The sequence below is a fragment of the Protomyctophum parallelum genome, assembly GCF_964188405.1.
Source record: "Protomyctophum parallelum genome assembly, chromosome: 5".
NCBI classification, from domain to species: Eukaryota; Metazoa; Chordata; class Actinopteri; order Myctophiformes; family Myctophidae; genus Protomyctophum; species Protomyctophum parallelum.
The window spans coordinates 25,823,272-25,840,541 of NC_139702.1; the positions used below are offsets into that span (position 1 = coordinate 25,823,272).

Here is a 17,270-nt window from a genome sequence, read left to right on the forward strand (position 1 = left end):
CATTGTCATTTTGTCAATGGGAATTTAATGTTTGTGTAGGACAACGTTTGTGCACACACACTAAAAGCTGGACATAGGCGCCCCTCAACACACACACACACACCCTCACACACACACACACACACACACACACACACACACACACACAGGGAGGGGGAGAGAGCGCACAAACTTATAACAGATTGTGTAACAGTGGAGTGGATCTCCTGGGTAAATTAATACATTATGCAACATATAAATGTTGACTGGTCAGGTGGAATAAAATAACAAGATTCAGATTGTGTAGGACAAAGTTTGTGCACACACACTAAAAGCTGGACATAGGCGCCCCTCAACACACACACACACAACACCACACCCATAAATATACATACACAAACAGTATATATAACCTTCAAATAAATACAAATATACACTTTGGTTATAACCAGCCTTGTTTTTGAAAGCCTAAAAACCTTACGAAGGGTGTGTCGTTGAAGGCTTTAATAAATAACTGCTTTTTAAGATAAGATAAACCTTTATTGATTCAGGTGGGGAAATTCAGACGTCGTGGCAGCTGTGAGTGATTGGGCCAGTCAGTCACCAATTTGACTTCTTAAGCCTACTTGTTTATTTATTTTCACTTAAAAAATAGGTACTGTATATACATTAGCCTTTTCGTATTAATTTTGTACTTTATTTATTTTTTAATATTTCTTTCCCCCACGATTTTGCAGCCCATTTTTTCACCCAGTGTGAATTATCTAATGTAATCCTGGGCGCTACACTTCCTCTGCCAACCTGTAGGGGCTGACCTCATGCTTCCTTCTATGCATGAGGAGTCCAACTGCTTCTTTTCACCTGACGGGGGATTTCCCCCCGGCCCGACGTAGCGCGTGGAAGGAACACGTTATTCTGACCAGTTCCTTTCCCCCTCCATCAGGCGCCCCGGCTGGCCAGGGGGGAGTGTTTTGTATACTTCTGTTAGGGAACCCTGCCCTCTTCCATTTGTGTTGTAGCCGTCGGATTGGAAGTTATTTGTGGACATATACTCGATGAAGCCGGTTGATAATGGCCAGCATTCCTTTCCTCTGAGGAGATGAAATCAGACACTCATATCGTTTGTCCCATCGGCGTACTGATGAAACCTATAAGCTGCCTTTCACACAAAGATTACTTTGATTTCATTAGAATAACGAGGGTTCAGCCACGTGATGATGCCTTGTATAGTATCGTCTGTTCACAGGAGAAAAGGAACAACCGCTTTTCTGGCCTTGGGATAATCCTCAAATTTGTGATGGTAGTCCCTAGAAGAGGAGAACACAACCGTTTCAGTTTATGCGACAATGTTTACAATTGAGAAAAGTAGAATAGGCACTCTAGTTACATGGGGAAAGAACGTCTCGACCCGAGTCTAGGGATCTCCTTCAGGTTAATATTGACTTGAAGACGACTAGGCATCTTCTTATTCAGAAGAAGATGATGCCTAGAGGGTGGACATGTTGTCGTGTTCTCTTTTCTTTACGGCCCAGCTAGCACCCATGGTCGAATCGGGTCGATGTGCGTAAATGGTAAATGGTGCATTTATATAGCTTTATCCAAGGCGCTTTACATAGATTGTGCAACATTCACCCACTGATGGCAGCGGAAACCATGCAAGGCACCGACCTGCACATCAGGAGCAATTAGGGGTTCAGTGTCTTGCTCAAGGACACTTCCACACTAACTCTGGGGGAGCCCGGGTTCGAACTGGCAACCTTGCGGTTACCATCCAGCCACTCTACCCCTGAGCCACCGCCGCCCCATGCGTATATCTAAAGCTCCACTATGTCACTTTCTTCTACCCCGGATTTGAACCCGGCTTCCTGCAGAGTGCTGACATTTATTTATTTTTACCATTGAACTGATAGAGCCTGCCTGCTTGCTCAGGGGGGAATCTTGACCTTAATCGAATCCTGAGCATCGGGTCAAAATGTGTATCAGATCCTGTGTCTAGGTGAGACATGATTTGACACGATCCACATACATTTCTCAATAAAAGAGCAGGGGATGTGAGGTTTCAATGAATGTGGTTTGATGTTAACCAAACTAAATTGCATTGTTAAATAAGTTATAAATCTGAACAACGGCGAAGAAAAACTACAGCACACGCGCACCATCTTAAAATGTAGAAATGGAGTTCAAATAGGAAATGCAATGGTTCAGTCCATGTTTCGTATCAAAATGTATTAAAAGTGACAAAATGGTGATGACTCACAAGTGATATATGGTAAAGATCATACACAGTTGTGTTTGAAAGAGATTTGGGGTTTTGGGAGCTCTATAAAAACCAAAAGGAGGAGTGTACCTTCTAAAAGAAATCACCATAAATAAATTCAGTCATCTATAACAGGGGTTCTCAACCCGTGGGTCGCGACCCCTCGGGGGGTCGCCAAATTATTTTGGGGGGTCCCCAAATTATTATTTTTCTTTATTTTATTTTTTTGCAACTGAAAGGCTGGAAAATGTAAATGAAGAGTTTATATATAGTACACATAGTACATGCATACACCTTCCATAATTATTATATCTGGTTTCAGTATTTATTTATGGTGTATTCTTGTCTCTATTATTATGGCTATTGAAGCAGTCAATTTATATTTGGGGGTCGGGAGGGGGCCCCGCCACGGGGGTCCCTGAGACATTGCCAAAAGCATTTCCGGGGGTCCCCGGCCCAAAAACGTTGAGAGCCCCTGATCTATAACGTCTATGACGTAGATGACTACAAATGTGTGTGCGCTTTCTGCGGGATCCAAGCGCCACAGCGTGCACGAGAAAGTTGCCGCTGATCAAGTGTGACAGTTTGCACGATTGGTTAAAGTTCTGACACACACTCGTATAGCTATAAGCCTCACATTTTTATACCGGTAATTGTTTATTGGATAGTGTCTATGATCTAGTATCCAAAATATAGAGACACCAGTAAGTACAGTGTCAGCCAGTGGGAACCCCTTTTGGTGTTTTAAACATTATGTTATAATTTAGCTATTGGAAAAATAGCAGACCTACAAGCTCGTAGCGCGCCACTCGGTGAAAAATCGTAAAAATGCGGCACAAATCTTTGAATATATATTCTTATTTCAAAGTGAATGTTTTTAACTCTGGTCTGTGGTTAACCATTTATTCCTAAACCACGACGTGATGAAGTAAGTTAGAAGGTTTACCTGTGATGGTGGTACGCTCGCGGTCCGATGGAACAGATGGTGAAGAGGGCAAAGGAGAAGGTCGGTAAGGACCACGTGGCTATGGCATATCCCACCCACTCCACCATCTCTCCGAAGAAGTTGGCACCAGAAACGTACTCAAACATCCCCCCTGAAGTCGAGAGGAAAAGTGTGAATTAATGTGTACGTTGTGACGACGTGTGGAATATTTTCTGTGTTGCTCTGGCGACTGTGGGGGCAAGGTTATAATAGTTTTGGTTTTTTCATTATAGTTTAGTTTTAGTTTTGACATATCTTTTTTTCTAATTCAGTTAGTTTTTAGAGCGGGTCTGCTGGTTTTTATTTAGTTTTTATTTTGGTGAAAATGCTTAGTTTTAATTTAGTTTAGTTTAGTTTAGTTTTAAGTTTTTTTGTTTTATTTGTGGTTTAGGATTAGCGTGGCTACATGCTGCCGTACGGTGCTGAAAACTTCCGTAAAACTTGTTGGAGAAATGAGGAAATGAATCTAATAAAAATATCCGAAAGGTAAAAAACTAAAACTAAGGGTATTTTTGTCTATAATTTCAGTTAGTTTTGAGGACACACAATACAGTTTCAGTTTAGTTATTGTTTTTTAATTTATTTTTAGTTTGTATTAGTTTCACTTAACTAAAATGTTTTTTTTTATTCTAGTTTTCGTTTTTTAGTTAGTTTTAGTTAACTATTATAAGTATAATCTTGCTGCGGGGGCTTGAACGGACTTGAACTCATGCTTCCAAGAAAAATCCAAGGCCACTGTGTGTTATTGAGGCGCTAGCCCCTCCTATATGTCCAGCTTTGAGTGTTTGTGTGAACGCAAACGTCGAAGACAAAAGTGTATAAACACAAACATTGTGTAAACACAAACATTGTGTAAACACAAACATTAAAGACGAAAGTGTGCAAACAAACATTGAAGACAAAAACCGAGGACGCAAATTGTGATTGGCCGGCGTAATGTTAGTTAGTTAGTTAGTTTAATGTATTGTCCACGTGTGGAAAATTGTCTTCGGTCTCAACAACAGCAACAACACTTCCACAATAGTTTTCTCATGGCAAAAAAGTGCAAGACAACAGTGGCAAATACATACAACAAATCTAGCGTGGTATCATTTAGTGCCTTAATGGCATTTGGGATGAAGGATTTAAATGTTACGGTTAGCTTTTGGTACTTTGTAACGTGGGCAGCATGTGTAATCGGTCCATCACTTCACGTTAAGGGAAACTTAACGTGATTCAACCCACAATGCTGGGTTGAAAACACAGGTAAAAATCAGTGATCAGTGAGTTTCACAGGCGCAAACGGCACTTCCGCATACTATGCGTCTATGACTTGGACAACTGAACCGCGCACAAAGTGTAGGCCTACTTAAAACCCATTTCGGCCTGACGTCGAAATAAAAAAAAACGTTCGCTCTGAAAGAATATATATTCAAAGATTTGTGCCGCATTTTCACGATTTTTAAAAAAACAGCAGACCTACAAGCTCGTAGTGGCGCGCTATGAGCTTGTAGATCTGCTATTTTTCAATAGCTAAAGTATAACATAATGCTGAGTTAAAACACCAAAAGGAGTTCCCGTCCAGAATGGGTTAACTCTTCTCAATTGTATATAACAATGCAATAGGAGCCACAATCTCATATGCCACAATGCACCACACTAAGTGAAACGGGATCAAGAGGGTGTGACATGTGTGCTGCTTGGCACAGGAGTTACATTTCACATGTTTAGAATGACTTGACCTAGAAACGTGTGTGAGACCAGGGGGGGAAACTACAGTTCACACACTGGCATATATACCCTAAGGACAGTCTCCAAGTCCCACAGCTCAGAACAAAGCCACTAGGAGGACACTAGGACAGTCCTTTGTGCTATAGTAGCCATCAGGCTCCACAACCAACTCTGTCTGAACCCCAGGCTGACCTGACCAACAGTTCTGTTCTTGGATACAGAGTCCCAGAGGTTGGGCACGAGTTAGTCCGACGTCCCGTCAGTCCGACATACATGCTGTTAGGTTAAGTTAGGGTTTGGGGTAGCTCTGGTCCATAGCCTTCTACTGCTTCTACGATTCTGCCCTGCAGTATAAGGCTATGGGACTTTCGGTTTTAAATCTCAAATCGAAATCAGACCAGCCTCTCCTCTTTAGCGTAAATAAAAAGAAAGTTTTTGCTACTCACCAAAACAAAGGCGGGTTGTGTCATTAGAAAGCCTACTTTCCTTAGTGGACGCACTCTGAGCCCCCCACCACACGTATAAACGGTACTTTTTGGCCAAAAGGGGATTTTGTTTCCACCGGGAAAATAATTATTTTAGTTACTCCAATGCTCCCTCTACCGATATTACCCAGAGAACTGAGAACTGAGAACTTTCACTCCGGTGAAAGAAAATCCCTTTCTGGCCAAAAAGTACCGTTTATACGTGTGGTGGGGGGCTCAGAGTGCTTCCACTAAGGAAAGTAGGCTTTCTAATGACACAACCCGCCTTTGTTTTGGTGAGTAGCAAAAACGTTCTTTTTATTTACGCTAAAGAGGAGAGGCTGGTCTGATTTCGATTTGAGATTTAAAACCGAAAGTCCCATAGCCTTATATTGCAGGGCAGAGTCGTAGAAGCAGTAGAAGGCTATGGACCAGAGCTAGGTTTGGCGTTAGGGTTACTAGTGTCAAGACAGTCAGGATCTTCGGATCAAAGATACGCACCCGTGCCAGCCAGTATGTAAGTGTAATAGTGTATAACAGAATGGACTTATGTTTACATCCTAATTCTATGTGTGTAAAGGTTCCAGAACAACTGCTTTAGTGATAGACCATGTATAAATAGTAAATATTAATACTGTTCATTATACACCTACATACTGGCTGGTTGACACTGTACTTATAGTATATCAGTCTCATATCCACTGTTGCATAGATGTATATTCATGCTTATATTCACTTGATTAAGTGATAAACCACCTGCAGATGGCTATAGAGCGTCGCAGTCCCGCCCCCTCGAGAGACCCGGAAAAGAAATCACCGTTCATTTTCCTCATAGACTTTTGTTGTTTTTCTTCTTATAAATTATTTGATCGGCCCAAAACATTGTGTTCATTGTCATGATTTGTCACGATCCGAGTTGGCTTTGTCCGCGGCGTAACCGTCTTTAAATAAATACTTTAAGAAAAGCCTATGGAGAAAATGAATGGAGAACCATTTCCTGGGCCACTCGTTCTGAAAGAGGGAGGGACTGCGACGCTCTACAACACTTACTACTGAATTTATCCATGGGAATCAATACATTTTTATCTTAATTTTCCCTCATCTTATTTCCATACATTCCTTACCTTGGGGAATCCTGTAGACAATTTCTCCAGGTTTTCTCAACCTGCGAAGGATGTGGTCACTGTGGATGTTGATGGCCATTCCCACTAGAAACACCAGAGAACCTACAGCAACAAATGAGTTACAGTAGTTTACTGTATTTCTTTCCCTTTTCTGTATCAAGGCCCACTTGAAAATCTCGAAAGCATTCACGGATGTGACCACATGACATTATGTTGTGTTCAGATGGGTGGGCCGTTTTCAGGAAAGAAAAACATTATTTTATCATAATTGACCACTTAAGACCTATATACTTCGATATACTCAACTCATCACAACTCGTCGCAACACGTCAGCTTACAGATTTGCTATTTTTGCTGACTGTTCGGACACTATTTAATTGCAATTTTAACCACTAGACGTCTATGTGCCCGTCGCAGTCGGCCACCGGCCTACTTGGGAACGATGCAACTTGGGAACCTAATGATATACGTTGTCATGTAGGTGCCTGTGTGTGAAGACTGCAAACTGAAAAGTGTACTTGGCAATCAATTCGGCCCACTGGCAGAGCCTGATTGGTTGAGCCAGAGAGAAATAGCACAGGTGAAAGGAGTTGGCCTCATTAGGCCCTGCACTGGCAGAGCCTGACCAGAGCCTTTTGTGGTGGTTCTGGAGAACCGTGGGTCCGACCGACTCGATACCTGGCACTGCACTCCCTGTGGGGGTGTGGAACGCGTGTGTCGAATGTGAAGTATGTGGGTCAAACGGTTCTCGAGTTACGTGCGTTACAACCATACACGCACGTACGCACGCACACACGTACGCATTATATAGTAGATGCACGTTATGTATCATGCACCATACATGACCTCTTTTTCTGCTTCTTTCCTTATCTCCGTTCTTGAAACTGCGATGGTGGAGATTGTACGACAAAGTCTTTTACACCTGTAGACCTGTGACGTGACAACGTTGAGCGGAGGTGAGCTAGGGTTCACGTATAACAGGTTACGTGTGTGTGCTGCAGTTAGCAGGATGCTGATGACGCCTCGCATTCATCACGCGCTACGTCCTACCGGGGAAACTCCCCCCGTCTCATCATGCATTGAAGGAAGCATGAAGCTCAGTTTGGGGGCTCTCCCCAGGTTGGCAGAGAGGGAGAGTAAGTAAGTAGCCTTGCCGAGCCATGAGGCCCATAGGGGGCAGGAGCCTATCTCCTGTTTCTGTAGCTTGAGGCAGCTTGATGTACAAGTACACCCCCTGGACATGACGCTAGTATGTCGCAGGGACTTACCCCCAATCCAACCCTTGATGCTGAGTGTCAAGCAGGGAGGCATTGGGTCCCATTTTTACAGTCTTTGGTATGACCCGACCCGGATTGAACCCCCGACCTCCCAGTCTCGGGCGGACACTCTAACCACAAGGCCACTGAACTGGTAGAGAGGGAGAGTAGCGCCCAGGATTACAGCTGAGCTTATAGGCATTTGGCACCGGGTGAGAAATGTATTAAAAAAAGTGGGGTGAAAAAAAAGAAGGCAGATATATGTATGGACGCAAACGTGGAGACGTTATGTGATATCCGTGTGATTTATCACTGAGATAAAAGGTTATTTCAGGTCAGTGTGTGACGGTATAGGAAAGCTCCGGCTATCTTCAGCATTGTGATCTCACATTCTTATGAATGCAATCTGAGAACCCATCTGTAACGTGAGTCATGAACAGTCTGACTCTCGACAGACTATCGTGAACGTGATGCTGCGATCTTGTCAAGCCAGACAGTATATCTATCACTCGTCTCAATCTAGCGTTTATCAACAGAAACCATGAGCACTCAAGCAGAGTTGCAAAGTTGACCGACCCTTTCTGCTGAGAACTATTTGTAATCATAATGATATGGTAAATAGTGCATTTATATTACACCTTTATCCGAAGTGCATTATTACAGTCACAAACGCACATTGTCATTCACACACCGACAGCGGTGGAAATGTCAATCCTGAGCCACTATACCGCCCCATCTTCAAATTGGTTATTTTAACAAAAGATCTTTAAAATGTTTGAACATCTTAACTCCTACAAATCTTGTATGGGGGTCCTCCTCATGGCACTAAATCTTTTCTGATGGAGGTCTGCGGCCAAAAAAAATAAAAATAAATCCTTACTCTGAGAGTGTACAGATGGAATGTACACTCTCAGAGCCGCTATAATAGGAACAGTAATGTATTGTATAGACCCAACGTACCAGCGGCCAGTCGCGTGTAGGTCGTCCAGGAGTGCTGGTAGTGAACACAGTGCAGCAGGTAATGGCTCTGTAGGAAGGCGTTGACGGAGCAGAACGTGACGGAACTTGCCACGATGTGCAGCGGCGTCGGACGCCCTCTGGTCAGCAGGCCATACACGAATGTCCTGACAAGTGACAAACACACACACACACACAGTCTGTATGACGCCCTCTGGTCAGCAGGCCATACACAAATGTCCTGACAAACACACACACACAGTCTGTATGGTGCCATGTCATTAGTCAGAAGGTTCATTGAAATTACTATCCCTATCTCTAACCCTAACCTAAACCTAACCGCAAGCACGGGAGCAAACCTAAACCTAACCGCAAGCACGGGAGCAGTGCATGTTCGGACTAACGGGACTTCGGATCTATGGGTAGTTCCCGTCTGTATGACGCCCTCTGGTCAGCAGGCCGTACACGAATGTCCTGACAAACACACACACACACACACACACACACACACACACACACACACAGTCTGTATGACGCCCTCTGGTCAGCAGGCCATACATTATTTTCATAATCGATTCATCTGCCGATTATTTAAACGATTAATCGGATTATGACACTTATTTAGCTATCACCTTAAAATATATATTTGATGTTATTTTAGACATGTTCTAACTAACACAAAATATAATTAATTCAAAAATGATTGTCTAGTGGCTACGGGGTAAGTGCTATCTCTGAAGCGAGATGTTGAGCTCTTGATACTTCTATATCTCCTGCCTGATGGGAGGAGATTGAAGAGGTGATGTGCAGGATGGGAGTTGTCTGCAATGATTTTATTATTTGCCTTCCTAATTATTCTGGTGGAATAGAGTGAGGAAAGTGCAGTAGGGAGATCATTTTTGGGGTCCTTGACATGAAATATTGAGTGATATAGGCCTAGAAACATAGGTATTTCAGAGAACTGTCCCACTTGATCATGCTACTGCACCGTGCTACAGCAGATCTACAAGCTCGAAAAAACACGGCGTGAAGCGACAACTTTCGAGGTTTGAATCATGAAAAGTAACGGTTTTGGACATTATGTGGTTTTCACCCGACGATGTACAAATAGCATACGAACAATGTACACAGCAAAAGGTGTGAAAGAAGAGTCAGGTGGTTAGTGCCACCTGTTTCCTGTCTTTACACACTCCGTTTCCTGCAATGGTGGATGAAGACAAGTAGGCCTACTCAGATTTTTTGCAAAACAGCAACACCACAATGAAGACCTTGAGTGAACATTTTTGACTGTAAGTACAGTATACTAGAGAGACTTGTGGAAGAATGCGACCAAACGTGTCACAACTATAATGTAAACCTGCAGTACAGTACATGCATTAGTGCTCAGTGTGTGTGCTCAAACTGGGTGTGTGCGGCACCCACGCATGGGTGCGTTACTCCACAATCATCCACATTTGGACATCGATAATTAACTGGTATTAATGCATTCTGAACGGGAACCCATTTTGGTGTTAGCGTCATGTTATGCTTTAACTATTGAAAAATAGCAGACCTACAAGCTCGTAGCGCGCCACCGAGTGGCGCGCTACGAGCTTGTAGGTCTGCTATTTTTGAAAAATCGAAGAACGACTGACATTTTTAGAATCTGATCTCAGGTCAGAATGGGTTAATCAGACCAGTGTGTGTCCAGTGGAAACCTCGTATGAATCTGATCTCAGGTCAGAATGGTATTAAAGCAGCTTTTTCGAAGGCCTGGTGGTGCACGCTATACCTGAGCACGCGACAAGTACATTTGGGTCACGCAAGTCCTGCTGCCGGCTGCGTTGATTTGAACTCCAGGGAGATTAAATCAAAGTCTCACAAATGCCATCCATAATCTCATACCGTGCATTCCTGCAGGCTATGGTGTGTGTGTGTGTGTGTGAGAGAGAGAGAGAGAGAGAGAGAGAGAGAGAGAGAGAGAGAGAGAGAGAGAGAGAGAGTGTGTGTGTGGGGGGGGGGGGGGGGGGGTGTAAAAAGAGCAGACCAAGTACAGATGTTAAATAAATACATAGAAATAATGTGGTTCACTCACCACTCTCGACCACCCATTCATTACTGGGACAAGTTTCATCACTCCCTAATGTCAAAATTCATTAAGGGGCGGGCGGTGAAGTATAACCTTGTGTTTGTAGAGTTTAACAGGCTGTAAACCTGACATTCCAAAGGCATGTAATCATGGAACCATATTATGCTCCGTGGTCCTGTATAGTCCCTCAGCCGTGGTTTGGTTAAGACAACATAATCAGAGTGGCACATAATAATCCCTGTATGGCAGAGTGGTGAGCTATTTCTGTCAGTCTTGTTGCCTGCAGTCCCATAACTGCTAGTTTATGAACCTCCCCAACCTTTTTATATACCCCAGGGGGGGGGGGGGGGGGGTCTTCAACGTTTTTCAGGCTAACCTGGCTGGCCCTTTAGCAGAGAGAGAGAGAGAGAGAGAGAGAGAGAGAGAGAGATAAAGCAGGGACCCCCAATCTACATATTATTGTATGGAATTGTATGCAGAACAGATTCTACTTTTTCATAGATTTCATAGATAACTATAGCTTCACAGACTTGTTTTATCATCAGTGTTTAAATTAATGTCTTTTTTAGTTTGACACATCACCGTCTCTATTAATGATGGATTCATGTTAATGTGTATCTGCAGTTATTGAAACCACTTATATCCTCAATAGCTTAGTAAACTTGACCTTTGGCTGAGCTTACACTTACATAGGCAACCAGGCCTGGAGGATATAGGCAACCATAGGCCTGGTGAAGAAATGTTTCTATTTTGCCTGTGCAAAATTTGTGTGCATGTACAGTATGTGTGCATGCATGTTTGTGTGCAGGTACAGTACATGTGTGCGTGCATGTTTGTGTGCATGTTCAGTATGTGTGTGTGCGTGCATGTTTGTGTGCATGTACTGTATGTGTGTGTGCATGTGTGCATGTTCAGTATGTGTGTGTGCATGTTTGTGTGCATGTACAGTATGTGTGTGTGTGTGTGCATGTTTGTGTGCATGTTCAGTATGTGTGCGTGCGTGTTTGTGTGCATGTACTGTATGTGTGTGTGTGTGTGCATGTTTGTGTGCATGTTCAGTATGTGTGCGTGCGTGTTTGTGTGCATGTTCAGTATGTGTGCGTGCGTGTTTGTGTGCATGTACAGTATGTGTGTGTGTGTGTGCGTGTTTGTGTACATGTTCAGTATGTGTGCGTGCGTGTTTGTGTGCATGTTCAGTATGTGTGTGTGCATGTTTGTGTGCATGTACAGTATGTGTGTGTGCGTGCATGTACAGTATGTGTGTGTGCGTGCATGTTTGTGTGCATGTACAGTATGTGTGTGTGCGTGCATGTTTGTGTGCATGTTCAGTATGTGTGTGTGCATGTTTGTGTGCATGTACAGTATGTGTGTGTGCATGTTCAGTATGTGTGTGTGCGTGCATGTTTGTGTGCATTTTCAGTATGTGTGCGTGCATGTTTGTGTGCATGTTCAGTATGTGTGTGTGCATGTTTGTGTGCATGTTCGTTCCTGTCCTGGACGCCCACTTAACTCCCCTGGGTTGTGCACACCTGCCATCAATCAACTCAATCAACTGGATCAACTCTCCTGGATGGAAAACGCTGCTCTTCTTCATCACATGATTGTTTCAGCGTCAGTGGCGGTGTCATGCTTCACGACGCCTCCATAGTTTAGTCATAGTTCATGTTTAGATTCAGTGGCGGTGTCATGCTTCACCACGCCTCCATAGTTTAGTCATAGTTCATGTTTAGATTCCAAGTTTGAGAATAGTAGATCTACAAGCTCACAACATGTCGCTTTTCATGGGTCTATGTGTGAAAAAACACAATTTAGGGACACGCCACCGGGTTGAAAGTGGTCAACATGGACAGCTACTGTATGTGGCCAAGATACATGGTGCCAACAACCGTCGTAGTTGAGGTTGCTTTAATGTAATAAGTGCCTTCAAGTGAAGGTACAGTAATCTGATTAAATATTAATATCAGGTAAGCAACAACAAGTGGGTGTGAGTTCTATGTCATGTTTGCTCCGTTGTGGGAATATATTTGTACTGTCTGTAAAGCAAATGACTCCTAATAGAGGGTCCCTAATAGAAGTGAATGGTAAATTGAGTGGCAAAGTGAGTTTCACGTCGTTTAATACAATCAATCAGACGGACAGGACTTTTCTGTTTGGATGTAGGGGGTTATCATGACAGTCATGACGCAACTGCAGCCTGTTTTACGCGGTCGCTACATTTACAATCAAAACATATATATAAACATTCCGATTTCAAATATAAAGTACTCACAATTTGTCCCACGCGTGTTAGTTAGTTGCTGCACCAGCGATTAGCACTGCTGCATTCCGCGTTCTTTAATAAAAAGCATTTTTATCCGAGTGCCCCGGCTACTTTTCTCAAACGGGCTTCGTTTGGGAAATCCACAGTTGCACACCGGGAGCGCACTCGCCTATTAGTCTGTATTGGCAGGGCGGTCAGCGTACCTATATCGAACACACCGAGTGTTATTAAAGAACGCGGAATGCAGCAGTGCTAATCGCTGGTGCAGCAACTAACTAACACCCGTGGGACAAATTGTGAGTACTTTATATTTTAAATCGGAATGTTTATATATACGTTAGAATTGTAAATGTAGCAATCGCGTAAAACAGGCTGCAGTTGCGCCATGACTCTCGTATGAAATACGAGAATCATGAACCATGGCTACCAAAATGTAGGCCAAAGTGGTTTTCTTTGCAGTGGGCCGATGGTGATCCACACTGAATGTTGACGAGACCAGATCCCTTTCTGCGATAACCGTTTCCTGTTCATTTACTGATACAGATCGGTGCTTGCATGGCGCGCGGTGAAGAGGTTTCATATAGTCACTGTAGCAGGGGAAGAGGGGAGGGAGGTATATACACACATCTCTGCTCGTGGGGACATTTACGTTCTGCATTTGACCATCCTAACTGTTACACTTATTAAAGATGGAGTGCCACAATTTTTGTATTTTTCCAGTTTCTCATGTGTCTATGAGGTGACAGTACTTCATTAGACACCCTGGAGTCGGTTTTATGTGCAATGGTGTATATTAACTTTGTATTTAGGGTTTCTTCCTGGAGGCTGAACCCTTGACAGTCAAACGGGCCAATGAAATAAACAGTAATATAGTGACACCACACTAACCCCCTAACCCCTCCACCTTTATCATATACACAACTACAGCTGTGGGTGCGGCTTCAGTTCAGGTGGATCACCACCCACCAGGCAAACCAGGCATACTTAATGAACTGGTGGGCGTGGCCACATAAAAGCATGATTTTAACAAAATGTACACTTTTGGGAAAAAGGTCTTATATTGTAATAATACCTGATGATCATGTTTTAGGGTGGGGGAAAAATGGTGGTACTCCATCTTTAACCCATTTTGACCTGAGATCAGATTAAAAAAATGTCTGTTTGGAAATGACAGTTTTCTGAAAAAGCTATGTTTCTGTGTCAGTCGTTCTTCGATCTTTCAAAAAATAACAGACCTACAAGCTCGTAAGATCAGCTATTTTTCAATAGCTAAAGCATAACATAACGCTATCACCAAAAGGGGTTCCCGCCCCAAAATTAAGTGAATTTATAATTTGCCAATTGACAGGATAGCATGTTTGCTTTAATTTGTGCTTTTGTCACATTGCTGTATGTGGAAGATTGATTGCAAGATAATCGACAGGGTTCACATTTACAGTACCTTTACTGTATTTTGATGACAGATCATTGCATTGCGACATGAAAGAAAAACACAATAATGTTTTACAACAGTGCATATTGTAGCACGGAAATATAAACATGGGAAACAGCCCTTAGGGCGTTGGCAGAGAACTGCACATGCAGCTGTATACAAAGTTACAAAGAATGATTACAAGGTTACAAGGTTACAAAGTGAACTATGCTAGAGGACGCACTGAGCCAGGGCTGTGTCCTCTTGTGGTCTTCTAGTGGTCCTCAACCTGTATTTCAACGCCTCGTTGCGAGGCGTTGTGAGTGGCAAGCTTGTATTTTCACAAAATGTAACTGTGGAACCGAGTCAAACAAAATTGTCATGCCTCAACTCCTAGTCTCCTACAATTCCAAATGCTTGTCAGGATGGGGGTCCCCAGTTCAAATGTGATTATTTTGGGGGGTGGGGGGTCACGGCCTGAAAAGGTTGAGATTCGAACCACTAAAGGAGTGTTTACGCGCGATCCATACAAATTGGTCCGCCACCCACATACGGGTCTCGACTCTCGACAACACTGTTTGGGAAACAAATGTAAGTTATAGACGAAAGTTCAACTGAGAGGTTCAAACGAACAGCCACCACCCAACTCAGTTCCCCTTCACCCTTTCGGCCCTGCTCCAACCAGATCAGGTCCTACTTCCCTGTCTCACCTATGCCTTCCGTTCAGGTCAACCCGAACACCGCCCAGCAACGGGCACCACCAGGATGACCCCACGGGGGGACGGGAGGCTCCGGAGCCACTGCCTTCCATCAGGCAGGATCCGATTCGAGGCTCCCGACCGCAGATCCTCCGTTGGGGCCCGCGCCAAAGCACCTAATGTCATGCCAATACGACTGCATGACTTTATCATGTTCCATTTATTCTCAATGTAATCCCCTTCTCGTAAATAAACGTCAGTGCATTCATTCGGTCCTGTGTAGTGAAATCTGTCTTGAAATGGAGACTATAGAGGCTTTAAAGGGACACTTCACCCTTTTTTTTCCAAAAATATATATTATGTTAATGACGTTTAGAAGATTTAGAACACTTTCCTGCGGTCTTCATGTGTGTAATATGTGGTTTTAGATTATGTTAGATTTGAGCAGTGTCCATGATTTCACAGACACTGATCACTGACACTTCCTTCCTGGACTACAATTCCCATCATGCTTTGGTGCACTGACTGCTCCTTCTCGTGGATAGGGGGAGGGACGACTTGAGACAACAAAAGTAGTCCAGGAAGGAAGTGCAGAGACCGGTGTCTGTGACATCACGGGAACCCGTTTTATTGTTAGCATTATGTTATGCTTTAGCTATTGAAAAATAGCAGATCTACAAGCTCATAGCGCGCCATAGCGCTACGAGCTTGTAGGTCTGCTATTTTTGAAAAAAATTGACTGACATATAGAAACATGGCTTTTTCAGAAAACTGTCAGGATGTATAAAAGACATTTGTTTAGAAGCTGATCTCAGGTCAGAACGGGTTTTTTAAGTTGTTAAAAAGCCGTCATAATAGAAGCACCACAGACCTCTGGACGTAGTGCAGGCAGAAGGTCCAGAGCAGCACGTGTCTCCCCAGGCCGGGCCGCGTGTCGGTGGCGAGGAGCAGGAGCGCCGGCACCAGAACGCAGGGCGCCTCCTGGACGACCCAGGCCAGCTTAGCGGGGAGGGCGACCCCCCCCGGAGGCCGGAGGTCCACGTAGCGCCCGTACGGCGTGCGTTCCCCCCGGGTCTGCTTCAGGAGGTACGCCAGCGCGCACACGATGAAGCCCCAGCTGAGGTAGTGCACGACACCGACGCTGCACTCCATTCCTTTTCTCCTTTACAGGTGCTGTACTGTAAGTATAAGCGATATGTTTTTTGTTGTTAAGAATGAGTGTTAAATGTCTCTAGTAGTAGTAGTAATCAATAATGCTGCAGAGAGTTTGTTTGTTCGGTTACAGGGGTCTCCCCATATCTCTCCACCTCTTAACCCATTTAAACCGGAGTTAAAAACATTAACTTTGAAAGAATATATATTCAAAGATTTGCGCCACATTTTTTACGATTTTTCAGAAATAGCAGACCTACAAGCTCGTAGCGCGCCACTCGGTGGCACGCTATGAGCTTGTAAGATCTGCTATTTTTCAATAGCTAAATTTATAACATAATGTTAAAACCCCAAAATGGGTTAAGCCATTAAAGGACAATTCACTTTAAATAAACACATTCATGCCTTGGTTGTCCCATGCACATGAGCCACCACACAGTTAGCTTCTGTCCCAGCCTTATACTCATCTGCGAAGAGAAAAGCCTGGTCACAGACGGTATGTTGGCGGAAGTTTGGACCGGAAACATCCGTCAGATCCATGTACACTATAGTTTCATTCTCAGAGAATTTGTGAACTGATCTGTAAAGCGGCAACGTCATTTCCTTGAGCGGTATATACTTCCGCCAAAATCCCCCATTCCCCCCCCCCCCCCCCCCTACTGAATATGAAGGCAGCCTACTGGGGGGAAGCCACACTGTAATAGGCTCAATATGTCAGTTTGACACATTCAGTAGATCCCGTGATCTTTTGTGGCCAGATGTAATTTCTTGGGGTCTAGTAGGACTATAGTAAAGAATAAAAAATCGCTATAAAATGTTGTAAAGAAATACATATTTAGCCCCATGTTCGAATGCCCCCGCCCCCCTGTCATAAACAGCTAAAATCCCTAAAACAAAAGAAAGCAGCAAATTAAAAAAAAATAACACTCATCTTTTACTTTCTCTAATA

General features: G+C 43.6%; 1 protein-coding gene across 1 annotated transcript; it reads right to left on the minus strand.

The window, feature by feature from the left end:
• Positions 1-883: 883 nt before the first annotated feature.
• On the minus strand, positions 884-16,341 carry srd5a2a (steroid-5-alpha-reductase, alpha polypeptide 2a). The gene is made up of 5 exons (XM_083765074.1): positions 16,041-16,341; positions 8,736-8,899; positions 6,520-6,621; positions 3,183-3,333; positions 884-1,286 (listed from the first exon to the last, which is right to left on the minus strand). Exons 1-5 carry the CDS (start codon positions 16,319-16,321, stop codon positions 1,220-1,222), a joined length of 765 nt encoding a protein of 254 aa, XP_083621200.1. The 5' UTR covers positions 16,322-16,341; the 3' UTR covers positions 884-1,219.
• Between the last annotated feature and the right edge of the window lie 929 nt (positions 16,342-17,270).